Source organism: Zea mays, chromosome 2 (assembly GCF_902167145.1).
Source record: "Zea mays cultivar B73 chromosome 2, Zm-B73-REFERENCE-NAM-5.0, whole genome shotgun sequence".
Lineage (NCBI taxonomy): Eukaryota > Viridiplantae > Streptophyta > Magnoliopsida > Poales > Poaceae > Zea > Zea mays.
In genome coordinates, this window is record NC_050097.1 from 93,451,147 (window position 1) to 93,478,032 (window position 26,886).

The 26,886-nt window shown below is 41.5% G+C and overlaps 1 protein-coding gene and 1 non-coding gene across 2 annotated transcripts; one reads left to right on the forward strand and one right to left on the reverse strand.

The window, feature by feature from the left end:
• Positions 1 to 13,131: 13,131 nt before the first annotated feature.
• Positions 13,132 to 13,778, forward strand: LOC103648793 (tubulin beta-3 chain-like). The gene has a single exon (XM_020549302.1). The coding sequence runs from the start codon at positions 13,158 to 13,160 to the stop codon at positions 13,593 to 13,595; it is 438 nt and encodes a 145-aa protein (XP_020404891.1). The 5' UTR covers positions 13,132 to 13,157; the 3' UTR covers positions 13,596 to 13,778.
• Positions 13,779 to 15,500: 1,722 nt separating this feature from the next.
• LOC103648794 (uncharacterized) lies at positions 15,501 to 16,023 on the reverse strand. The gene is made up of 3 exons (XR_002267591.1): positions 15,993 to 16,023; positions 15,704 to 15,750; positions 15,501 to 15,630 (listed from the first exon to the last, which is right to left on the reverse strand). It is a non-coding gene; the product is annotated as an uncharacterized protein (transcript).
• Positions 16,024 to 26,886: the final 10,863 nt, after the last annotated feature.

Below are 26,886 nucleotides of genomic sequence, written 5' to 3' on the forward strand. Positions count from 1 at the left end.
AACCCATCAAGACACCCATGGGAACCAATGGACATCTCGACCTCGACACGGAAGGTAAATCCGTCGATCAAAAGGTATACCGGTCGATGATTGGGTCTTTACTCTACTTATGTGCATCTCGACCGGATATTATGCTTTCCGTATGCATGTGTGCAAGATTCCAAGCCGACCCTAAGGAAGCTCACCTTATGGCCGTAAAACGAATCTTGAGATATTTAGTTTATACTCCTAAGTTTGGGCTTTGGTATCCTAGGGGATCCACATTTGATTTAATTGGTTATTCGGATGCCGATTGGGCGGGGTGTAAGATTAATAGAAAGAGCACATCGGGGACTTGCAAGTTCTTGGGAAGATCCTTGGTGTCTTGGGCTTCAAAGAAGCAAAATTCCGTAGCTCTTTCTACCGCCGAAGCCGAGTACATTGCTGCAGGCCATTGTTGCGCGCAACTACTTTGGATGATGCAAACCCTCAGGGACTATGGTTACAAACTAACCAAAATTCCTCTTCTATGTGATAATGAGAGTGCAATCCGCATGGCGGATAATCCCGTTGAGCATAGCCGCACTAAACACATAGCCATTCGGTATCACTTTCTAAGGGGTCACCAACAAAAGGGAGATATCGAGATTGCATACATTAATACTAAAGATCAATTAGCCGATATCTTTACCAAGCCACTTGATGAACAAACCTTTAACAAACTTAGGCATGAGCTAAATATTCTTGATTCTAGGAATTTCTTTTGATATCTTGCATGCATAGCTCATAAATATACCTTTGATCATATCTCTTTCATGTGCTATGACTAATGTGTTTTCAAGTGAATTTCAAACCAAGTCATAGGTATATTGAAAGGGAATTGGAGTCTTCGGCGAAGACAAAGGCTTCCACTCCGTAACTCATCCTTCGCCTTTGCTCCGAGCAACTCTCCGTCTGTGGTATAATCTTCACTCATTTATTTATGACCAAAGGGGGAGAAAGTAATTCTAAGGGCTCTAATGACTCCATTTTTGGCGATTCATGCCAAAGGGGGAGAGAGTATTAGCCCAAAGCAAAAGGACCGCACCACCACCCTGATTAAGTATTGGCCCAAAGCAAAAGGACCGCACCACCACCCTAATTTTAAAAAAAACTAATGATTTTCAATTGGCAATTTCAAATTGGTATCTTATTGTGTTCAAAATGGGAAGAAGTTAGTATTTTCAAAAGTGATATCTTAAAATCCTCTTGAACACTAAGAGGAGAATTTATTGAGGGGGAGTTTTGTTTTAGTCAAAGGAAAAGCATTTGAAACAGGGGGAGAAAATTTCAAATCTTGAAAATGCTTCACAAAATCTTATTCATTTACCTTTGACTATTTGCAAAAGAACTTTGAAAATGATTTACAAAAGAATTTGCAAAAACAAAACAAGTGGTGCAAGCGTGGTCCAAAATGTCAAAAATCAAAGAAACAATCCATGCATATCTCATAAGTATTTATATTGGCTCAATTCCAAGCAACCTTTGCACTTACATTATGCAAACTAGTTCAATTATGCACTTCTACATTTGCTTTGGTTTGTGTTGGCATCAATCACCAAAAAGGGGGAGATTGAAAGGGAATTAGGCTTACACCTATTTCCTAAATGATTTTGGTGGTTGAATTGCCCAACACAAATAATTGGACTAACTAGTTTGCTCTAGTGTATAAGTTATACAGGTGTTAAAGGTTCACATTTAGCCAATAAAAAGACCAAGAAATGGGTTCAACAAAGAGAGCAAAGGGATAACCGAAGGCACCCTGGTCTGGCGCACCGGACTGTCCGGTGTGCCACCGGACAGTGTCCGGTGTACCAGGGAACTCCAAACCAAACTCTTCACCTTCGGGAAAACTCAGAGGCGCTCCGCTATAATTCACTGGACTGTGCGGTGTACACCGGACAGTGTCCGGTGCTCCAGGAATGAAGCGACTCTGAACTCGCCAGCTTCAGGAATTTGCTCTGCTATAATTCACCGGACTGTCTGGTGTACACCGGACTGTCCGGTGAGCCAGCGGAGCAACGGCTACTTCGCGCCAACGGTCACCTGCAGAAGCAATTAATGCGTGCCAGAGCGCGCAGAAGTCAGGCACGCGCGAAGTGGCGCACCAGACACTCTACAGTACATGTCCGGTGTGCCACCGGACATCCAGGCGGGCCCAGCAGTCAGAGCTCCAACGGTCGGAACCCAACGGCCTCGTGACGTGGCTGGCGCATCGGACAGTGTCCGGTGTGCACCGGACTGTCGGGTGCACCATGCGATAGACAGCCTCCACCAAAACGGCTAGTTTGGTGGTTGGGGTTATAAATACCCCCAACCGCCCCACATTCAAGTCATCCAAGTTTTCCACCTTCCAACTACTTACAAGAGCTAAGCATTCAATACAAGACACACCCAAGTGATCAAATCCTCTCCCAATTCCACAAAAGATTTAGTGTTAAGTGAGAGTGATTTGTCGTGTTCTTTTGAGCTCTTGCGCTTGGATTGCTTTCTTCTTTCTCATTCTTTCTTGAGATCAATACTCACTTGTAACCAAGGCAAGAGACACCAATTGTGTGGTGATTCTTGCGGGGAAGTTTTGTTCCCGGTTGATTTGAGAAGAGAAAGCTCACTCGGTCCGAGTGACCGTTTGAGAGAGGGAAGGGGTTGAAAAAGACCCGGCCTTTGTGGCCTCCTCAACGGGGAGTCGGTTTGCGAGAACCAAACCTCGGTAAAACAAATCCGCGCGTCACACTCTTTATTCGCTTGCGATTTGTTTTGCACCCTCTCTCGCGGACTCGATTATATTTCTAACGCTAACCCGGCTTGTAGTTGTGATTAACTTTGTAAATTTCAGTTTCGCCCTATTCACCCCCCTCTAGGCGACTTTCACTTCCCCTCCTTTTTACCTTCGCGACCATCACCGTACGGCGGCTTGGCACCGGGAGGATTTGCGCCGCCAGGTGTGCGTTGTCGCGTCGTGGCAAGACAACCGCCAGCCTCTGCATGGGATCGCCGGCAAAGTTTTGCGGGAGTCCACCGAAGCACTGTGAGGGTTTAACACCTCGCTATGGGGGAAATCTTGGACCAAGACGTCGTGGATTTCTCACCGTTGGGCGGTGTCATTTCTTTCCGTGGTCGGAGTACGCCACAGATACATCGTGGGTATAATTGTGTGACCTGTTCGTTTTTGCCCCCCATGGCGTAGACCGTACTGGTAGAAGGTTTACGGGCGCTGTAGTCGGCACGGATTCTCCGGTGGGTGCCGCCGCCATAGGATGGGCGCGCCACCGTTACTTGTAGGCACGGGATTGAAGATGACCCATGAGTCGTTAATCTGATGATGAACGGTGCTGATTGAATCCAGGGACCCCCCTCGTTCGCTTTTGCTTCGTAAGACGGGGGCGGTCGGGTGGGGATCGAACTATACAGGATTGGTGCTGGCTCACGGGCCTTGGATCTGTGATCCGATGGCTGATGTTGGTTATGGGTTAAGATGTAATCTGGTGCGTTAGCTAGTGATCAGACGGCCGTAGTTTTGAGATACCCCTTCGCTATGGCAGATTTGCATATGAGGCCCTGGGATTTTTATTAATCAACCTGCCATACTTAGACGTTAGAAAGAAATTACAACATAGCCCAAAATTTTTTGAATTAAACCCTCGGTTCTCTGGAATTTGTCTCCACAGTGCATAGGTTAATTAAATTGAGTAAAATAACACCAAAAAGGGTTTTCTAGTATAAAAATAACCCTAGAACTTGTTTAATTCATAATTAATTGATTTTAACTCCTTTTTGATCCATTCCAGTTGCATTAATTTTGTATTAATATTGTTTATCCCCTAGTAACTCTATTTAGCCATGAAACATAGATTAAAATTACCTACTTAATTTATCCCATACTAAACACTTAATAACTTCGGAAAATTGTTATGACAAGATCATTATGTTAATTGGAACATGGAGGGGCCACCTGGAAAAACAGGGCTACCACAAGGGTGGTATGGGACGCCCTTCGCTGACTAATTAGGAAAGCTAGTGGATGAATACCTTACCTGAAAGGGGCAAGGGCAGTAGGGGAGTGGTCGGTGTATGGAGGTTATTGGGTTGATTTTGCTACGATGGTGGTTAGACGGGGGATCCCTGCACTGCGCTTCCTAGAAACTGTAGCGGGTTTTCTGAAGCTAGTGGACCTTTATAAAGGCCTCGAAGTGTTACCCTGACTCGCTTCCTTGGTAGAGGTGTATGGGGTTCATGACCCCTTGGCAGATGGGTAACATGACTTGTGGGTAAAGATGTGCAACCTCTGCATAGTGTAAAACTGGTATATCAGTCGTGCTCACGGCCATGAGCAGCTCGGACCCTCACATGAGTATTTTATGGAATTAAATTCAACTTTTCATTTGCATCGCATTGTGGTTTATTATTAATTACTCTGGTTTGGTATTTACTTACATTTAGTAACTGCTAATAAAATTTGACCAACTTATTAAAAGCAATGCTCAACTTTAACCATTATTTGTTGATTAGCCTTACACTTCACATGAGCTCCCACCTTTGGTGAGTTCATGCACATTATTCCCCACAACTTGTTGAACTATGATCTTTTGTGAGCGCACTCTTGCGATATATAACCCCCTAGGTGAAGAGCAGGTGGTCCAAGAGGAGCCTTACAACAAGGAATATGAGTTTATCTAGGTGGCGTCACCCAATCAGCTTGATGGCACCAAGGAATAGTTATTTAAGTTCGTTTTATTGTTATCATCTATTTTTGTAAGAATTTCGCTATGTAATAATGATACTTGTGACATTTATCTCTATACACTTTGTCATTATATGTGATGTTCTTCTTTGGCACACATATGAGATGCACTCAGCTTTATTTCCTTAAATTCGGGTGTGACAGAAGTGGTATAAGAGGAAATGTTGACTGTAGGACAAAACCTAGATAGAACTGGACAAAACTCTTATCTACTTACCTTTATTCTGATTCTTTATATACTTATCTTGATCCTGTCTCACCTTTTGCTGTTCTACTCTGACTACTCTTACCTTTGCTTTCCTAGATGGACAAGAAGGATTTCACACCTTCGAATCCTACATTTATGACCATTTTAAAAGAGATAGGAGACCTAAGACAAAATTAAAATTATTTTCTCTACCTGAAGTGATTGGATGTTTGTTCTGATGGTAAATGCTTGATTTGCTTCTTTGATTGACTGAATTAGTATAGTAGGGCATTCTAGCATGTACCACCATAAGGTAATAAATTAGTATTAGTATGTGACACACTAATCTACTTAGCTAATAAAACCCCCTAAAAGATTATGTCTCGCAATTACTCATCCTATCTACAATTCTATCTTACCATGTATTTCTAACACATATGGTCAATACCAGGAAGGGAAGCAGAATCGATCTACCTGCCAACCCCCAAAACAGGATGATTGTTAGACAACCACAACCAGAAATGAATCCTCTGAATCCTCCACCGGCTGGGACAGATCCAGTGGTTGCCACTCAGATGAAGATGCTACAGCAAATGGCAAACACGATGAATGAGATGCAGGCTCAAATGAGGCAAGAACGCCATGAGATGCGTCAGGAAAGGCAGGAGATGCGGGAGGAAATGAGGCAAGAACGACGGGAAAGGCAATAATAACCACCACTACCTCCACCACCACCACTAGTTCCACCCCAGGAGAAGCACCGGGAGTTCATGAGTCACAAGCCTCCTACATTCGCCAGCTCTCCAGATTCGTTACATGCTGATGATTGGTTGAAATCAGTGGAGATGATGCTAAATATCGCTCAATGCTCTGACCGGGAGAAGGTGCTCTATGCTTCTGGTCAACTTACTGGCCTCGCTGCTGATTGGTGGGACTCTTACACTGCTGCCCATGATGCTGCCAATACTATTACCTAGGCAGAATTTGCTACACAGTTCAGAAACTACCATATTCCTGCTGGACTGTTGAAGATAAAGAAGGAATTCCTATCACTATAGCAAGGCAGTAAGTCAATCAGTGAATATCGTGACAAATTTATTTAGCTATCAAGGTATGCTCCGGATGAAGTTGCTGATGATGAAAGAAAGTAGGAGGATTTCATGGAGGGACTGGTTGAACCACTTTAGTATCAACTGGTTGCTCACACCTTTCCATCATTCCAGAGGCTTCTGGATAAGGCTTTAGCTATTGAACACAAGCGTGTTCAACAGGGTGAAATGAAGAGGAAGGCTATCACCTTGGGGCAGGGGAGAAGTAGCATTCGTTCTTGCTATGTTCCGCCCTAGGGTACACCAGCTCATCATGGAGGAGGACAACGACCAGCTCAGTATGCACCATAGGGGACTCCACACACTCTTCAGGCTGCCCCCACTGGCACCCCGGCGAGACCTGCAGGACACAGTACAGTCACCACTTGCTTCAAGTGAGGTGAGGTTGGACACTACGCCAATGCTTGTCCAAATAAGAACCCTAACACACCCACTCGAAGCAATGTTCAGAGCAAGCAATAGACTCCAACATCGGCAAGGGATTCAGCATTGCCAGAGTCAACCAAGTCAGTGTTGATGCCACTATTGATGGAGTTGACATCGCTATCGATATGTTTTACATTAATTCAATTCCTGCATCCATATTATTTGATTCTAGAGCTACGCATTCGTTTATTTCTGCTCGCTATATCAACACAAATGAGTTACCACTTCAAACTATGCAAACACCACTGATAGTAATTACCCCTAAAGGGCCTATTGAAGCAAATTATATGACCCACAGATTAACACTGACAATTACAGAAGGGTATTCTAGTCTACACCTATAATATTAGAGGAAAGCAATATAGATCTGATACTCGGTATGTCATGGTTAAGGAAAGTAAAGGCAATTATACATTGTGCTAAGGGAACAGTAGAACTCACCAGTTCAAAAGGAGAAAGATTCGAAGTCGAGATTACCATAACCGCTTCTACCAGACCTGCCATATATCTAGTAGATGGAAAATTTGTGGGCAGAAACATTCATGTGGTTAGAGGCTTTCTAGATGTCTTTCTAGAGGAGTTACCCGGGATGCCACCAGATAGGGAAGTTGAATTTGTTATTGATCTCTTACCTAGAACCGCTCCTATTTCAAAAAGGCCATATATGATGCCAGTGGAGGAATTAAAAGAACTTAAGAAACAATTAACAGAGTTGCAAGAGGTAGGGTACATTCGTCCGAGTTCCTCACCTTGGGTAGCACCGGTTCTGTTTGTACAGAAGAAGGATGGTTCACAGAGGATATGTGTTGATTATAGATCACTAAATGATGTCACCATTAAGAATAAGTATCCTTTACCGCGTATTGAAGATTTATTTGATCAGATGAGGGGTGCTAGGGTATTCTCTAAAATTGATCTCAGATCGGGTTATCATCAAATGAAGATTAGGCCATCTAATATTCCCAAGACGACTTTCTCTACCCGATATAGTCTATATGAATTCACATTCATGTCGTTTGGCTTAACTAATGTACCAGCCTACTTCATGAATCTGATGAACAAGGTGTTCATGAAGTATCTTGATAGATTCATTGTGGTATTTGTTGGAGACTTGTTCTCAAATGCTATGAATTAAGAACAAGGCAACATAGATGTTAATGGTTAAAGACCTTCGTCCTCCAAAGTATTATCTCCCTTAGGATATAATGATCTTCAGACGAAGGTCATGAAGGACATACCTTCATCATCTCGATAAATAACAGGAAGTAAGATCATTTGACACATACAAAAAACATGAGTCACTACAACAGAACAACCCTGTAGCTACGCATATCTTGCAACGCATGGTTTTATATGTTGCAAGGAAGCATATAACAACACTTATTATGTGTTGCAAGTGTTATGTGTTGCTTAGGAGCACAAAGCAACACATATTATGTGTTGCAAGTGTTATGTGTTGCTAACGAGCATAGAGCAACACTTATTATGTGTTGCAAATATCATCGGTGTAGTTATTGTATGTTGCAATTAAACCATTAAGTGATTAGATTTGTAGCCACCATAGGCATGATTTATATATGTTGCAAGGTAATCCATACAGTATTGTAAGTATAACTACTGTAGAGAATTACTATTGTAATTATACATACTGTACAAATTTACGCAACTGTTTTATGTACACCGTAAAAATTTATAGAAAACTGATATTGCAAAAAACAAAATAGTATACCCTGGTAATTGATCCTGCAACCTAACCTATGGGCATACCATAATCTGTGCTTTAGTAACCAAATGAGCTATTGACGAGTTGTGATAGGAAAGTGTTTATAATTTACTTATTCTATCTTCTGAACGCGGTGGATCCAGGTCCCACACCGGAGGTACGCTAGGGTTCCACCTGAAATCTTCCTTCTTCCCGCTCTGCTCGTCTCCCCATTGGATTCCTCGCCGCTTGTGGTTTCTTCCCCGTTGTCATAGAGTCAGGCAAAGGTCCTGTGCGCCGTCGCAGATCTTAGGGAGGTCAGTGCGCCGTCGCTATTCCCTTTGTCTCTGTGCGCCCTCACTCATCTTCTCTTCGTCTCTGTGTGCCATAGCTCGTCTTCCCTTCATCGAATTCCCTGGTGGCGTGGATATTCTGGATAGTTCCCTGCATAGTTCCTAGCAGCACAACAGCATAAGTCAGAGGGGGAGAAGCCAATCATCATCCGGTACGTTTCTTGATTTCCTCTTCTTGTTGCCTCCGATCGACGAACACTAGGGATGCGCTTCGAACCAGTAGTCGGGTCTTAGTTTCTTAGGGAGTGCATCAAAGGTTGAACTAGTACCATTATTTATCGACTTTCTAACAATCAGAAGAGTAAGGTATGGAAAATTTTCTGAACATATCTAAAACATGATATTTGTTTATGTATAGACTAGCTGGGTAAATATAATTTTGAGCTATTATTGTGTTACTTGTAGACATCTAGAAATCAATATACTAATACAATTGAGAAATAAGTTTTAGATTTTTTATAGTAGAATTAACATCAGTATTTTTGATAGTTTCATAATGGATTTAGAGGTGGTGAAGCTTCTTTTGCAATGTTCTAAAGGCTCGGCTCAATATGTAGCCGGTGTAAAAGGCTTCTTAGAATTTGCATTCAAAGATAAACCTAAAGGAAGCAAGATTTATTGCCCTTGTCAGTCATGCGTGCACACTACTGTGCAACCAAGTGATGTTATGTTTGAGCATTTGGTGTGCAATGGGATACTTGAGAATTATGACCAATGGGATTTTCATGGAGATACTTCTGGGCATGGAAATAATAATATGGGTCAAAATAGTTGTAGTCACGAAAGACAAGTTAATATGACGCAAATGATTCATGATACAATACAACACATGTATGATGACACACCTATGGTTGATGGCAATGCTCCTACGAAAGGGTCCTGTTTGGATGCAGCAAAGTTTTATAAGATGATTGAGGAATCAAATTAGCTGCTATGGACAGGATGTGAGTTGACAATTCTAACTTTATTGGTGCTTCTATTTAATATAAAATCAATGAACAAATGGACGGATAAATCTTTTGGTGATCTTCTTGACATTCTTCGTATGGCTATTCCAAATGGACAACAACTCCCCAAGAATTTTTATGAAGCCAAAAAAATTATTTCAAAATTTGGATTAGGGTATGAGGATATTCATGCTTGTCCAAATAATTGCCAACTATATTGGAAGGGAAAAAAAGATGATGATTTCTGCTCTACCTGTAAGGCCTCACGGTGGAAGGGTATGCAACCTGAGTCGGTTTTAATAAAGAAACAAAGAAGGAAAGCTAGTCCTTGCAAAGTTTTGCGATACTTTCCTATTAAAGATAGGCTAAAAAGATTGTTTATGTGCAAGGATATAGCACCTCTCATAAGGTGGCATGATGAAGAGCGCATAAAGGATGGTGCATTACGTCATCCAGCAGATGCACCCGTATGGACCAGGTTCGATGAAAAGTTCCCATTTTTTGCATCAGAATCGCGTAATATTCGTTTTGGGTTGGCTACAGATGGGTTTAATCCATTTGGGATGTTGAGCAGTACTCATAGTTGTTGGCCAGTAGTTTTAACAGTATATAACCTACCTCCGTGGTTATGCATGAAAGATCATAATCTTATGATGTCCTTATTGATTCCTGGTCCTAAAAGTCCTGGAGACAAAATTCATGTGTTCTTGGAACCACTATTGGAGGACCTGAAAGATATATTTCAGAATGGCATGTCCACATATGACGCATCGAGAGATGAACTATTTAATTTGCGAAGGGCTGTTTTAATGACGACAAGTGACTTGCCAGGTTTAGGAATGCTCTCATCACATATGGTTCATGGCGAATTTGCTTGCCCGCCATGTGGTGACAATGCATGGACCAAACGTCTAAAGCACGGTCGTAAGTCATCTTTTATGGGACACCGTCAATGGCTTGATGAAGACCATCCTTATCGTTTTGATGCAGATTCATTTGATGGAACAATAGAGCTAAGATCAGCTCCTATGACCTATTATGATCGTTCGATTTTGCCTAACATAATTTCACTAGGGGATTTTAAGAATTCTAAAACTTACAAGTCTGTAAGTAGCCTGTTCACATTGCCATATTGGGATCATAATATTCTGAGATACAATCTTGATGTGATGCATATTGAGAAGAATGTTTTTGATAATCTACATGGTACACTGTTCAATTTAGATGGAAAGACAAAAGATAATCTCAAATCTCGTCTAGATTTACAAGACATGAACATTAGACAAGACCTGCACCCCCAAGAGAAACCTTCCGGCAAATGGTATTTGCCACCAGCAAGATATGCTATGAATAAAAGTGAGAGGCAAGCATTCTGTAAAGTACTTCGAGGAATAACAGTTCCTGATGGGTATTGTCGGAATATAGCGACATGTGTTAATGTTGCGGAAGGGAAAATTGTTGGTCTAAAAACTCATGATTGTCATGTCATGATGCAACAACTTATGCCTATTGCTTCCAGGGGGATTCTTCCAGATGATATTACAGCACTACTGTTTGAGTTGTCTGCATTCTTTCGAGGGATATGTTCAAAAGTTCTCCGTGTCGATGAGTTGGACCATTTGGAAAAATCTATTATTATTACTCTATGCAAAATGGAGATGGTTTTTCCTCCTGGTTTTTTCACGGTGATGGTTCATTTAATAGTTCATCTTGTGGCTGAATGTAAGATTGCTGGACCAGTCAATTATCGATGGATGTATTATATTGAGAGGTACTAATGAGCTATGGCAACAATATTCGTTATACAAATATTTTGGTTGTTCAATCTAATAATTTAGTTATTTTGTTTGTGTTGTAGGTACTTAGGAAAGCTAAAGTCATATGTTCGTAATAAAACTTATCCAGAAGCTTGTATTGCAAATTCATTTTTGGTAGATGAATGCATGGTGTTTTGTTCTAGGTACATCGATGGTTTCTCGACTAAACATAACAAACCATCAAGGAATGATGATACAATAGATGAGTTTGCTTCCAGCTTGTTTGGACATGCTTCTTCTTTGTTTCCTCCTACTGGGAAAGCTTTAGGAAAATCATCAAATTTCATTTTATCTGAGGTTGAGAAATTGCAAGTGCATAGATATGTACTTTTTAATTGTGAAGCTACGATTCCTTACCTCAAGTAAGATACTATACTTACTGTTTGATTTATTCCATATTTTTTTTGTAATTTTGTGTTAAATACTAAGTAGGGAGCATGCAAGTCATCTGAAAAGGAAAAGACGCCAACGTCGCCTAACTCCAAAAGCAATTGAACAACTACAGAATAAAGAATTCCCTCATTGGTTTACAGAACATGTAAGTATGTGGATAGGATTTTAGTATCGCAATGGTTATAATTATAAGTATTTAAACTATGTTTTTCTTACGATACACAGATCCTGCACCTGGAGGAAACAAATGGAAGTGATACCATCAATGAAGACATTAGATGGTTAGCTCGAGGGCCCCTAGATTCAACAAAACGTCATAGATCATATAACATTCGTGGTTTCAGATTTAGATCCAAAAGGTATGACAAGGCAACTCAGAATAGCGGCGTTGTTGTTAATGCAAAGACATCAAGTTATTCTTCTGCGGCTGATAGTAACCCTATTCCTGGAGATATTATGTACTACGGAAGGATAATTGATATAATTGAGGTCGATTATTACAGTAGATTTTCAGTGGTTTTGTTCAAATGTGAATGGGTCGATGTGACTAGAGGTAAAGGAGTGCAAACAGATAAATATGGGTTAAACCTAGTTAATTTTTCTCATCAAATTCATAAAGGTGACAAGGTTGAGGATGACCCATTTGTATTTGCCAATCAAGTTGATCAAGTTTTCTACATAAATGACCATATTAATAAAGGATGGTCAGTTGTTATGAAGATGAAGCCTAGAGATGTATTTGACATGGGAGATGAATGGAATGATGTAGAATGTGACCACTATCATGTCAGTACTGTGGCAGAACTATTTAATAATGCATATAACAAAAAATCATGGACTAGGCGAGATCAGGAAGGAATTACTGTAGATGCAGCAACAATATATACTTGTCCCAATTCAGATGAAGAAAATGAGTAATAATGTCAAAGGTGAGTGTTTTTTTGTTAGCAGTGGTAAAATAGCTTTCTACTTTTCTTGCTAATATCTTTATTTTTGTGCACTCAGATATTGGGCCATCTGTGTATGAAGATAGTTGATGTCAACAAATGCGTGGTGGTGTGATTCGACTAGAAGCCATGAAGCAGGAAATTTATGTTCGTAATTTCTTTTGCTGAACTGTCCTTTGTGAATTGTAGTGTATGAATTGTAGTGATCACTAATTCTGTATGGTAAGGAGCTGAAGCAGGAAACCTGTTTACTAATTTATAGAGTTCCGGAAGCAAATCTGTAAGCAGACATTTGCTTCAGGACTCTTTCTGCTGATGAGTGTATGGTTCTTGACATTTGCTTCAGGACACTTAAGCTGACCACCCCAGCTGTAAGCAGACTCTTTTCTTTCTCAATTTTATCTGTTCAGCATTGCAGATAATTCCTTGCTTGTACTAGTGTATTACTGTGTGTTTTAACAATGTGTATTTGTTATTTCCTGCAGTTGGTGATTTGAACCATTTGATCTCTGCAACCATGAGTGAAGTCACCTGCTGCCTAAGGTTCGCTGGTCAGCTGAACTCTGACCTCAGGAAGCTGGCAGTGAACCTAATCCCCTTCCCCCGCCTCCACTTCTTCATGGTTGGCTTCGCGCCGCTGACGTCCCGTGGCTCCCAGCAGTACCGAGCACTCAAAGTCCCCGAGCTCACACAGCAGATGTGGGACGCCAAGAACATGATGTGCGCCGCTGACCCTCGCCACGGGCGTTACGTCACCGCCTCGGCCATGTTCCGCGGGAAGATGAGCATCAAGGAGGTCGACGAGCAGATGATCAACATGCAGAACAAGAACTCGTCCTACTCCGTGGAGTGGATCCCCAACAACGTGAAGTCCAGCGTGTGTGACATCCCGCCGAGGGGCCTGTCCATGGCGTCCACCTTCGTGCTGCGCAGTTCCCATGGTGCTGCGCAGTGATTTTTTACCTTTTCTTTATGTCGGCCATGATTCTCTTGTTTAGCTACAAAGTACAGTCGTGTATCTACAGCCAGACCTGTGGGTTGTTTATTTTAGTTCAACATGTGGATCATTCCCTCAGTGATGGGGGCTGTTGTTGTTTGTAATATGTGCTATTGAATAGCCTTTTATTTTATGAACTGGCCAATGGCCTTTGTGGTTCAATTATTGTGCTTCCTGTGTTCTTCATTTTTTGACAATGGCCAATGGTGAATGATGGTCTGGACTGCAGCGCCGTTTCTTTGCCATTAAAACTGTGAAAAAGTAGGCAAACTGAAACTGTTTCAGCAGCTCAACTGCATAGCCAAACTGAATAAACCAATGCTGAATTACAGTGTCTTCCAGAATTTCAGAAGCACATTGACAGCTCATGTACAAGGTTTCTCGATCTACATATTAATTGACCAATGCTGAATAAACCAATGCTGAAATTGTGGCAAATGAACCCCCCTTTAACACAGATCTTCTTTAGCATATTACACAACAGAACTCCCTAGAAAAACTAGTGAAGAGAAAATATTTCTGGTATTTTGCAGTCTGCACTTAACTGCCCTGAACTTCTTCAGTTTACTGCACAAGCAAATCCATTCCTCTATTTCTCAAATTTCTCCACACAAACAAAGCTACCCTTCCACATCAAACCTGTTTACTGGACATTAGTCTTTGACTTTGTTGTAAACTTCCAGAGTCCATACCTCATAAATTTCGAGTTATAGAGCCCAAAGTGAGGCACATCAGACATGGACCATAGTTTCAGTCTACTGAAAACTGAACTCAGAATTTCAGACTGTGCTGGTTGAATGGTAGCTGTTTCTGGTAGTTGTTTTCTCTGTGTGCTGGTTGAATGGTAACTGTCTACTGTTTCTGGTAGCTGTTTTCTCTGTGTGCTGTTTTCTCTGTTTTCTCTGTGTGTTAGCTGAAATGTGTAGTTTCTGGTACCAGCTTGAGTTACTAGCCACAGTAGTAGTTTCTGGTAACTTGCGACAGTAGTAGTTTCTGGTACCAGCTTGAGTTTCTGGTAACTTGCGACAGCAGTAGTTTCTGGTAACTTGCGAAATGTGTAGTTTCTGGTAGCTGTTTTCGACAGCTTCATTTTATAGAATCAGCTCAACTGTTAGCTGAGAACTGAAAATCAAGCTGTTTTCAGGTTTGGACAACGACTGCAATGCTGTTTTCATTTACCAGCTTGAGTTACCAGCCACAGCCAAGCTTCAGTTACCAGCTTCAGTTACCAGCCACAGCCAAATTTGGAAAAAGAACTGAAATCAAGCTGTTTTCAGGTAGAAAATGAAGCTGTCCAAATCAAGCTGTTTACAGGCACAAAATGAAGCTGTCCAATTTCTTCAGCAATTCAACACTCGACAGAATGGACTGAAAATAGTAGACTGAAAACAGAAATTTGAATGGACAGAAATTTGACACAAGTTAAAGTTACCGAGTGCCATATTCAGATAACCTTAATGAAAACAGAATGGACAACGTTACAAAAGCTATCGAGTGCCATTCAACACTCGACGGAATGGACAACCCAGGTTCACAGTACTTCAGTACCAAGTTCAGTTACCTTACACAAGCTAACTATTACACGGATACCTTACACAAGCTGTCCCTTACACAAATAACACATCTAGTGCCGTTAAACAACACCCATATTACTCTACTTCATCTGACGATCCGAAAGCTCTTCAGAACTGACATCATCTAGTGCCCATTCCCCACCACCCATATGTTCATCTTCAGCAAATTGGTTGTTGAACCACTCAGATAATGGTGGCGATGGACCAGCTTCGAGATCTTCTAAACGTTGTGCTTCGTCCTCAAGTGACTGAGCAAGCTCATACACGCGCCACATTGCAAAGTTCACTGACACCTCTTTGGCCGTATCTGGCGAATCCATAATCTCGTCTCCAGCCAAATCTTTCAACTCCTTCCCAACTACACGCATCTTTGTAATGGCTTCGGCGAGGTCACTACGAACTGTTTCAAATCGGGTAATCTGCGAAACCCCAAAAATTGCTATTGGATTTCAACATAGTACTGCATATTATTGAACTTAGTTCAACCCTTACCGACACTGAACGAGGTGCCGAGCAGTGATTGACGCCGGCTGTGAGCTCTGTTCGACAGAAAACAGTTAACAATTAAAGCCACTCGCCCCCACCGTTTGTAGAGCACTAATGGTCGCTAGACAGTTTGGATAAAAACAGTTTAAAAAATGTTTTTGTTTTACTATATGCGCTTAGACATACAGTACGCTAGACAGTTTGGATAAAAAATACTGCGTCGCCTGCACATCAGTTTGGATAAAAAAACAGTACTCTACAAAAATCACTGCTCCATGACGACAGAAACAGGTACCTGATGTGGCCGCGCAGGTGAGTTCCTTGCCGCTGGTCCACTCCTTGCTGGTGGTGCGCTGCTTGCCGGTGGAGTGCTCGAAGCCGCAACCGTCGCCTGTACGCTTGGCAACGACTGAAACAGACAGTCGGCTGAAGGCGGAAGCCACTTCGACCTCACTGTCCAGCTCGAGATCGACGTCGACGACGAGCCGTTTCTTGCCTCTTGCCGGAGTAGCCATTGGAGGAATCGTGCTCTCGGAGGAGGAGGAGTGCGAGCACAGAGTAGTGGCGGCGCCAAAGGAGAGCCCCGTGGAAGAAGAGAGGAGTCAGGGGGAGTTAGGTTTTCACCGGCCTCGTGTAAACAGCAGGGACAATTTTGACTTTTACCTTAGCTAATGGAAGGTAACAGAGGGTGGGGGAATAACTGTCCCTATCTGGCAAGGATGTGAGCTCGAGAATACCATACTGGCGATGCGCGGCTGCGGAGTAACAAAGTGGTGAAGCCGCGCGACGAGATTATTATAATCTCAATTAGCTCTTCAGAACAAGCGATCAGATGGATGGCCGTGGTCTTTTGGAAGAATCCCACTCGGTAATAGTATATATATATAAGAGATTATATTTGTCAATATTTTATAATCAATTTAAAAACATTATAAATTTTATTACATTTGTAAATATTTCATAACCAATTTAAAAACATTATAATCAATATTTTTACATCTTTGTAATTTTTTAGCTCGGTTCGTATAAACTTTGGCCTCATCTCCGACTTGTGTCCTCTATCGAGATGTCCTAGAATCAGGTTGCATTTGTTTCGCATTGAACTTTTAGACCTATGATTTTTTAATACATATAGTGAAAAATTATTTTTATTTATGACCCATGATTTATCAATGTATGGAAGTTAGATTCGGCAAAGCTTCCTTTTTAATTCCCTCTAATAAGTATTTCCCTCCATTTTACCTCTGTCTCCAAAAGTATTTCCCTCCATTTTTTTACTGCTAAAGCAAATCTCATGACGCCTCCGTAATCATCGTGCAGCTTCCATCTTCAACTAGATAACCTCATCCGGGCTCCTCTCCTCGTCATCTTCCTCACCCGGGCTCCTCTCCGCTTCATCTTCCATCGTCGCGCTTGGGCCATCGTCGGCCCCCCGCCCCGCGCTCGTGCCGCCGTCAGGGACGTCCACTAGGGCCATCGTCGGCTCCCCGCCCCGCGCTCATGCCGCCGTCAGGTACGTCCCCTAGGGCCATCGTCGGCTCCCCGCCCCGCACTCGTGCCGCCGTCAGGAACGTCCGCTAGGGCCATCGTGGGCCCCCCACCCCGCGCTCGTGCCGCCGTCAGGAACGTGCCGCTCAAGTATAGAAGGTTAGCAGCCGACGAGAAGAATATTCTTTATTGGGATTGGATCTGGAATCATTGTTGTTAATAATTTAGCACAAATATGAATTGTTGGAGTTGTTGCTGATAGAACACTGACTCTCTGTCTACAGTTTCTGCTATTTTTGGGTGGCTAGGAGGTGGTGTTGCTTCTCAGTATCTTGTCAGGTAACAAAATGTCCAATATTTACCCATCTATTTACTCTTTGAAACAATTTCTTATCCATTTCACATTGTTTTTGGCCTAGCCGTATATGTTTACGATCTCGAAGTGGAAGCATTCAAATCTTGCAAGTGTAGTGAAAGGTTGAACTATTTTAAAGTCACCTACAATTGCAGATCCTAAGTACTAGCAGTGGTCCCTCCTCTTGGGTTGCATTTTTTCTAGTTAGTTATGAAATTCAGGAATTATGTTGAGGTTGCCTTGCTTCAGGGATAGCATTTTGTTAGGTTTAAAGGACTCCCAGTAATTTCATCTGACCACTTAGGGTCATATGTTATAGGATTCTAGTACAGAATATTTTCTGGCATATGTTATAAATTGTTAGAAAAATTCAGTGCATACTAGTTACTCGACAGTTGCTACCTGAGTTATAAATTGTTAGAAAAATTCAGTGCATACTAGCACAAGAAATCTGATAATTTATGTCATTGTGTAGTGGAGATGCCAAGGGGAAGGAGGAAGCAGACCGTTGAAAGCAATGAGGAGTATCTATCAGAGGACCATGTAGGGCAAAAAAAATCACAGCAAACTCTTGCACATGAATCAGATAGCGAGATGGAAGAAGAATCGTTTGCCGTAGGTGGACATCAAAGTGGTGAGGTTTCTAAAATGGAGCCTAATTCAAAGAACCCAACTGATATGGATGCAGACATTGAGGTTGAAGACGAAGGTACTGAAATAAGATAACGTACTTTTTAAGAATAGTCTAAATCATCCATTTGTAACCATTTGTTCCATTATTTTTGCATTTTGACCCCGGATAGAGAAAAACGTGGAGGTGAAAAGGCGGGGTAAGACAAAACTATTACTGGTGTGGAACATTCCTAGAGGGCATAGGATTGTAGTACACTGTAATGAACTTGACCAGCCAATTGGAGAAGAGGCAGGAATCATGGGAAAATTCCTTGGCATGGTAGCCAGGAATGGAAACTTGTGTAGCTTAAGCTACAAGGATTGGAGGCTTTTGATAGGTAAGAAAGAGAGATTGACTAATGAGCAGAAAAATAAGGAGGATATACATAAGCAAGTAAAGGTATGACACATTTATTCCAGTAATTATCTAGAAGATGATACATAGGGTAATTTTACCATTGTCTTTATATATTGTATGCAGAGGAGATTCCTTTATCCTGCTCGTATGGAAAAATGGGTACTAAAAACCATTGGAGAGAGATGGAGGCAACATAAATCTAACTTAAAATCCATATATTATGATGCACATAAGGGTTTGGAAGCTAATTACAACAACGTTCCACCTGGGGTAATTGCGGATCAGTGGATTGCACTTGTGAATCATTGGGTGACCACAAAAGCAAAGGTTCATGGCTACCTTTACATTAATCAATTATCTTGTTCATCTTTTCAGTTGCGATTACATTATCTATGTAATCATTTTATGGTAGGATATAAGCATGGCGAATACGAATAACTGTGGAAAAAAAGACTACCCATACAGCCGGCACAAAGAGTTTCGCTCGGACTAGAGAGGATTTGGTACTTATGTTCCAACTACACTTGTGAAGAACATGCTTTTTACAACCATATTTCTGTCACTAATCTTTATTACCTTACATGTCCAACAGAGGGAAAAAGATCATGAGAAGAAATACCCTCACAGGGCTATTTTATATATCCACACACACAAAGCAAACCCTACCAAGAACACAAATCCACATGTGATACAATTTTCTACAAATATTTACTGGTTCAAAATTTGTATGTACTTGTGACATGCTGAATAATTTAATCCTTTTAAAAGAATGATTTGAAGGAACTGTTAGCAGAACATCCAGAATTTGCAGACACTAGCCAAGGAAAGATTGCATGGAATGGAGATGCACTAAACAAGATATTAGGAGAAGAGAAGCCTGCTCTGTGCATGGCCTTGGTCTTGTTCCAAACCCGAACAAAGTGTTAGATGGGACAACATCAAGACGTCTTAATCAGCTACATGTAACATCTTTGGACCCAACAGCAAGTGAAGATGTCATCTCTTTGAAACTTCAGATGGAAAAACTCGTAAACCATGTACAGAAGCAAGATGCTACTATACAAGAGTTGCAACAAAAGAGTGTACTCTTCGAACAGCATCAAAGTGTACATGTAAAATTCTTGAACTCCATTTCACAATCAGTTCATACAGTAGGTCTATGTGTAACATCTAATCCATTTGGTTATTTGTTTGCTATGACAGGGATGTTTGGACGATCTTCCAGCGAATCAATTTCAAACGTCTTCAAAACGTAAAGTAGGCATCTGTATGGAATTTACACATCCGCACTTTCTTACATTTTAGTACCTACTACTTCATCTTGTAGTTATTTTTCATCAGCGTGTATATGTTGAGCCACAAAATCAAGAATTCAGGATGGACAATGAAAAAACTTACTCTCAGGTATGATTGCATTACATTGCCTTGTTTGCTTCAGATTGTTGTGGCTGCGCTATGGCTGTTTCTACAACACAACATAGTTATTTTACAATGTACAGCAGCAGCCACAGCAACAGCCCCAGCAAACAGTAGCGCTACTCAATACCCCCTATATTTTTTTTGCTAAACTACTAATCTGTATTTCATAAAGAGAGAGCAAGAGGCAAAGGAGTACGAGGATTTGCAACCAACATTCAGAAATACTTCTACTATCCATAAGGTCCTCTGCTACCTCATAACTCATCTTTCTAGATTTCATGGTATAATGCAAACATTAATAATATGTATTGAATTAAAGAAGATTAAGGTGGCTGATACTAGGCAAGGTAAATTACAACGAACTGATAGACTAGCCACTACCCATAAGGTCAGCTACATCAAAATTTCAATACATGGAATATATACGCCCTACAAAGTGATGTTTTATTATATTCATTTTTCAAATTAATATATTGGCAGACAAGGCAATTTGAGATGGAAAGAGACATTACCTTCGATAATACTAAGCTCGCTAATTCATCGAAGGTGGGAATGCAATAAATTTATTCAACATACATAATCATGATTGCTTATCTTTACATTGATGTCTCGCACATACAGAGTATGACCAAGGAAGCAACTTCTAATTCCTTAAATGAAGAAGCATCTAAGAACCAGGTACTTCTAACACACGACCCATGTATTGTATTCATTGTTCATTAGTAAATAGTGGTATCTCACATACTACTCATTCTTGAATGGAGATGCATTTTAATTGGCAGTACACTAGGGTGTTGCATAACTAAATTGAAGTTAATAATATTGAATACTCATTGTGATGTAATGACAGGTAAAAAGGAAAGATATGCGATCTGCAACTACCTTTGATAAAACCAAGTGTGCTACCACATCAAAGGTGACAGTGAAAATCAACTTTCTTGTTAAGTATATCGAATTGTTTTCATTACTAATATGCATTAGTTATAGGTTATGGTGCATGAAACAAAAGGTGACTCAAAAAATTTTGTACATTCATATTCTTAAATCCACTTTACTAATTCGATATTTTTGTCCATAAATCAGGGTACTCCAGGTGACCGACCAACAGATGAGTCAATATTGGTAAAATCAAATTTTTCTTACCATTATTGTGCCCACATTACATAAGTATTTACTGATACACTTAAGCATGTTTACTAGACTGGAGCACAAGTGTTCTTAAAAAGCTGGAGATGTCCAACCAAGACTGTTGCCTTAGGCACAATACTTGGTCGAGACCCAAATCATAAAGTTGGAGGTGTTAAGTTAGGCAGAGAATTTTGGATGGTGCGTGTTAGACTTGTAATACTGCCTATTGAGCCTTTGATTCGACCATACGACAACATGGAGGTTATTGGTGATGTCGGCAACAATCTTATAGCATGGCCTTCGTGTTGTGTATGAACTACCCTCTTACTTAACTAGTCATTACTACTCCGAACTACTACTATCAATTTCAGTATTATGATTATCCGTGCAGATTGAAGACGACAAAAACTGATATATGCTCATTTCAACTTCACGACGCTTCAACTCAGTTCAGGATGATATCATGATGTAAGTTCACTGTAATCCCCTCATTGTGGTTTATTGTTTTAGACTCTTGGACCCCTAAGAAGTTTACGATGTTCCTATATATGATAGTATAACACAAGGTGCTCAATTATTTTTGCATCATCAACATGAGTCCACCACAATTGTTTTTCTGAAATGCTATCTTATTGTTCATCAATTTCAGTTCAATGTTGCATATGAGCTATATTTCATTTCAAGCTACTGAAACTTCTTCATGAAAATATGTAATTATCATAGTTTGGGTGGGGATGGTTAGAGAAGAGGCACATTTCTGGTTTGGCTCGGCGCAATGTTAAATAGGCTTGTCCAATGTGTAACGGTACTTCAACATCAGTGCAATTCAGTGCAGATCGGTGCAGATCCGTGTTCTAATTTGGTTGGTTGTCTAGATGCAGGCCCCATCTATTTGGGTGGTAAAGTGTGAGGATTATTTTGGGTTATATCATGTCCCCGAGGCGATGAAGGTGGTAGCTGCATCCATGAACATGGAAGGCACTACAGCACGCTGGCTACAGGTGTACAGACTGAAGGGTGGATTAGGAGACTGGAGAGGTCTGGCCAAAGCAGTGATGGAGAAGTTTGGGGCTGATGTTTATCCTAAGGCCATGAGAAAGATGATGAATATTAAGAAGACATGAGAATTGGATGAATATATACATGAGTTTCAGGAGTTGAGATATGGTACTGCTATCCACAATCCAGAACTAGATGAGATATTTTTTGTTACTCAGTTTTTGAAGGGGTTGAGAAGTGAGTTGCAAGGTCCTATTATGGCACAATTACCTCATACAGTGGATAGGTTTGAGGTGCTAGCCCAGGTTTAACAAGAGATTGTTGACAAAGGAAAAGGCAAATTCCACAAAGGGGTGTTGCCAGCAAAGATGGGAGTCAGCAACGGGACTATGGTAAGAGGAGTGGCAGAGAATAGGGGATGTAGTAAGGAGAGAACTGAAAGAGTGCATGGCTTGTGTTTTGCTTTTGGGAGAAGTATGAACCAGGACATGCATTGAAATGTAGCAAGGTATTGGCTCCTCAGTTGCATGTTTTGACTCAGGAAGATCTGAAGCTGCCTTTGTCCCCTAACATGTGGGAATAGGTGGAGTAAGAGGAGGAACAGGAGGAGAAGGAACATCAATTATCCATGCATCACCAAGACATGCAATTCAGTGCAGATCGGTTTTGGGGAGAGGGAGTGGTTTGGAGTTGAGTACAATATTGTTCTAGTCTATACACATTCAGTAGCACATCCAGTTCTTAGGTTGTTTCGTCAGGGGTAATTGATATCGCAGGGATGTCCAACAACAATGATATTGTTGTTAACTTGATTCTTGTGTATAATTGGCTACCTCCATTTAAATTTATGCACGGGTACAATATAGAACATCATGAAACATTAATGTTGTTGATCACTAACTTATATTATTTTCTTTTCAGTTTCGAAGCTGCAAGATTTCTACAGAATCCAAAGACTACTTATTCCAAACCGGATGGCGTGGATCACTACGATGAATTTCAGATTTGTTTAGGATATGAGTCATATGTTGTTTATATCTTTGTCCCAAAAATACTTGAACACGCATCAAGCGGTGATTATTTTAAGTTCTGCTATGCTGAATCGTGAGTATTATTTTATTTAAATGCAAAATTATTTGTCCATTATTGTCATGTTTATGCCTATGATTATCAAAATTATTTCTCGTTTACTATTGGCAAATGTTGTTGTATAATCATTTTATTAATAAACGATTAATTCTTTGCAACACATGTATGTGCTGCCACAAATCCATTACAAATGTTACCATTGCTATATGCTTCAACCACCTTGCAACACATATATGTGTTACCATAAATCCAATCAAAATGTTTCCTTAACCTACTCGTCATTGCCAGTACAAACGCATGTAACTGTTGGAGTAGGGACTAAATATCCGTTGCAGCATAGCAACACTTATAGTTATGGCTTACCAACGTATATGTAAACGTTGCAATAGTACCTAGCAACGGCAATATAGGCAACACATAATTATGCGTTGGTATTAGGCTCAGCAACACTTATTTGGACTTCTAGCAACGCATAAATACGTTGCTATAGGGGTTTTTTTTGTAGTGAGTGATCATATGATATCATTTGGATATTCTTTATTGTGCAACCATGAATAAACACAAAATATATTGAATTACATTTGTACCTTCGGCTTGATAGAAGGTAAGAATCCAAGTGTGATGTGCACGTGAATATTGGTCAGCGTGAACAGTACAGGGGTACTGTTCACCTATTTATAGGCACGGGATGCAACCCGGTCGAAATTACATTTATGTCCTTGATAACAAATTATAAACATGACACAAATTATCAGGGACTGAATGGTCTTTTCCTCTTTAAGTCGGTGCCGTCCTTCGTCTCAAGGCGCATCATTATGCCGAAGCTCCCTAGAGTGCGGCTTCGGCTTATACCTTCGTGATGTATCTTCTTGCATGTCACCCTGCCGAAGGTGTTTTTGCTTAGAGGACCTTCCGCGTAGAAGAAGGCTCCCAACAGTAGCCCCTTCGCGGTGTTAGATCGTTTTTCGTAACGAGATCAATCCGCAAAAAATCTCAAAGGCTTCGGAATGCCGAAGGTCCAAAAAACACCTTCCCTGAGCTCGTTGCCGAGAAACGATTAAAATACTCCAGACGTCAAGTGGTCCACCATTCAGCGAACACAGACGATTTGGCTGTTCGCCTTCCAAGTACCGAGTGGTCCACCGTTTAGCGAGTATAGACGGTTTGACAATTTACCTTCCACCCTGCAGGATTATATAAATAGACGGGTTGGTGCAGAGTTACCACAACATTCATTGCCATTGCACTGTTGTGCTGTTATAAAATTTAACTATAGCCGAAGCTTTTTTCACTGCGCTCTCAAGCGAGCACTTCATCATTTAGAGCTAACTTTGTCAAAAGAGTGAACTTCGTCAAAACTGCAAAAAAGAAACGTCAACTTCGTAAGAACCACAAAAAATCCACCAGATGGCCAGAGTACGTTCGACTGCAAAGGTGACTCGTGAGATAGAAGAAACTGAGGTCGCTGAGACAGCGCCAATTTCCGAAGTTATGAAACAATCAGGTCTAGTTGTGATAGAGGGAACTACTGATGAAGGTGCTCCTGCTGCCGAAGCTGAACATACTGTTGCTGAAGAAGAAGATATTGATGAAGAGGAAGATTACAGTTGTTGGGGGCCTTCATCTTCCGAAGGTCCTCAAAAACATGATTAACAATGTTTCCAAGTAAAATATATGCACAGGAAACTTCGGACTCGGAACGAAGCTGTCCACAATATGGAGAGCATGATTGGGACGAAGGTTGATGCAATTCCGAAGCTACGCGAAGGGAGCTTCAGCTCAATGGCAGAAAGAGGAACCGACTTAAAGGGGAAAAAGGCTATCTAGTCCTTGATGGATTATCCTTAAGTCAATAGTAAACATAGAGGGCATGAATGCAATTTTACACAGGCTGTGCCCTGTGCCTATAAATAGATGAACAGTACCCCCGTACTGTTCACGCTGACTTGTACTCGCTCATGCGTCACACTTGGACTTTTTGCCTTCTGTTGAGGCGAAGGTACAAATGTAATTCAATATTGTTCTTGTTCATCCATGATGATATATAATAAAGATATATTAATATTGTCATTTGGGTATCCATGTTGTTTTTCATGCTTCATACGCTTCATCTTTTATTAACGTATATTGCGATGATGAAGGTACGTCCTTCATGACATTCGTCCGAAGATCGTTATATCCCAAGGGAAATAATGCTTCGAAGAACGAAGGACATTAACCATTTAACCTCTTTTTGTGTTGCCTTGTTCTTAATTCATAGCATTTGAGAACAAGTCCCCGACATTGGCGCCCACCTCCGGTGTACTCACTTCCACAATCTTCGGCAAAGCATCAACCTTCGTCATGCCGCCGAAGAAGATAATAGTGCCAGGGGCTGCACTGCAGCCACTGGACACAAACCAGGAGACTCTCTCTCTTCGAGAGGACAGAAGACAAAAGAGAAAGGCTACCAGTCCAACACTTCAGGAGGAAGAGTTGGACCAGTAGATCAGGAACATGGAAATCATTCACCAGCAGGTGCAAAGGAAAAAGGAGAAGATGGCTCGGCTCGCCGACCTTCAAAGGAAGATCGATGAAGCTACTAAGGAAGTGCGTCATCTTACTCAAGATGATCATGACCGAAGGCCCCAACACAGGGAGCTTCATCAAGAGGGCTCATTCAATGAAGACGAATGGTACGATGATTTTAATCATGGTACCTTTACTTTTGATGATGCTTCTCCCCTGGCAGCAGAATTGTAGGCTATTCCATGGCCACAATCCTACAAGCCACCCTAGCTACCCATGTACGATGCACACTCGGACCCAAAGCAATTCTCGATGAGCTATGAGGCAACAATATCCTCATATGGAGGCAACGCAGCTGTCATGGCAAAGTCCTTCGTCATGGCAGTACGAAATGTGGCCCAGACATGGTACTCTTCTCTTCGGCCAGGGACAATCACGTCATGGCAGAAGCTCAAGGATATGCTGGTTACCAGTTTTCAGGGCTTTCAGATGAAGCCAGTCACAGCTCAGGCCTTGTTCCAGTGCACACAAGACCATGAGGAATACCTGCAGGCGTATGTCCGAAGGTTCTTGCGACTGAGAGCACAAGCGCCCATAGTGCCCAATGAAATTGTCATTGAGGCCATGATCAAGGGTCTTCGGCCAGGACCTACGACCCAATACATCGCCAGGAAACCTCCCCAAACTCTGGAGAAGCTGCTTCAGAAAATGGATGAGTACATCCGGGCAGACAATGACTTCCGACAAACAAGGGAGGAAGCTTACAGATTTTCTGAGATGAGTAGGGGCTTCGGAGGGAGAATCCACCCTAGGCATGTCAGATCAATCCATAGCTCCAGTCAGAATGATGACAAAGGAAACCAGCTTCAGAGGCCACAACACACCTCACAGTCTTCGGGACAGCAGCAAAGCTCCTTCAGGCCGCCAGCTCCAAGGGGCAGAGGCAGCAGGGGCTTCAGAGGAAGATATGGGGATCCGCCCAGGAAAATCTATTTCTTATTATGTGGTGAGGACAAAGGCCACACTACAAGAACCTGCCAAATCACCATCCTGAAGCAAAAAGAGATTGCCGAAGCAGAAGCTCGGCTAAATCAGCCGAAGCAAGTCCTACATACTGCTTTGTGCCATTCTCCCTACATACCAGAATATGTGGGCAACCAACCTGCAGCTTCT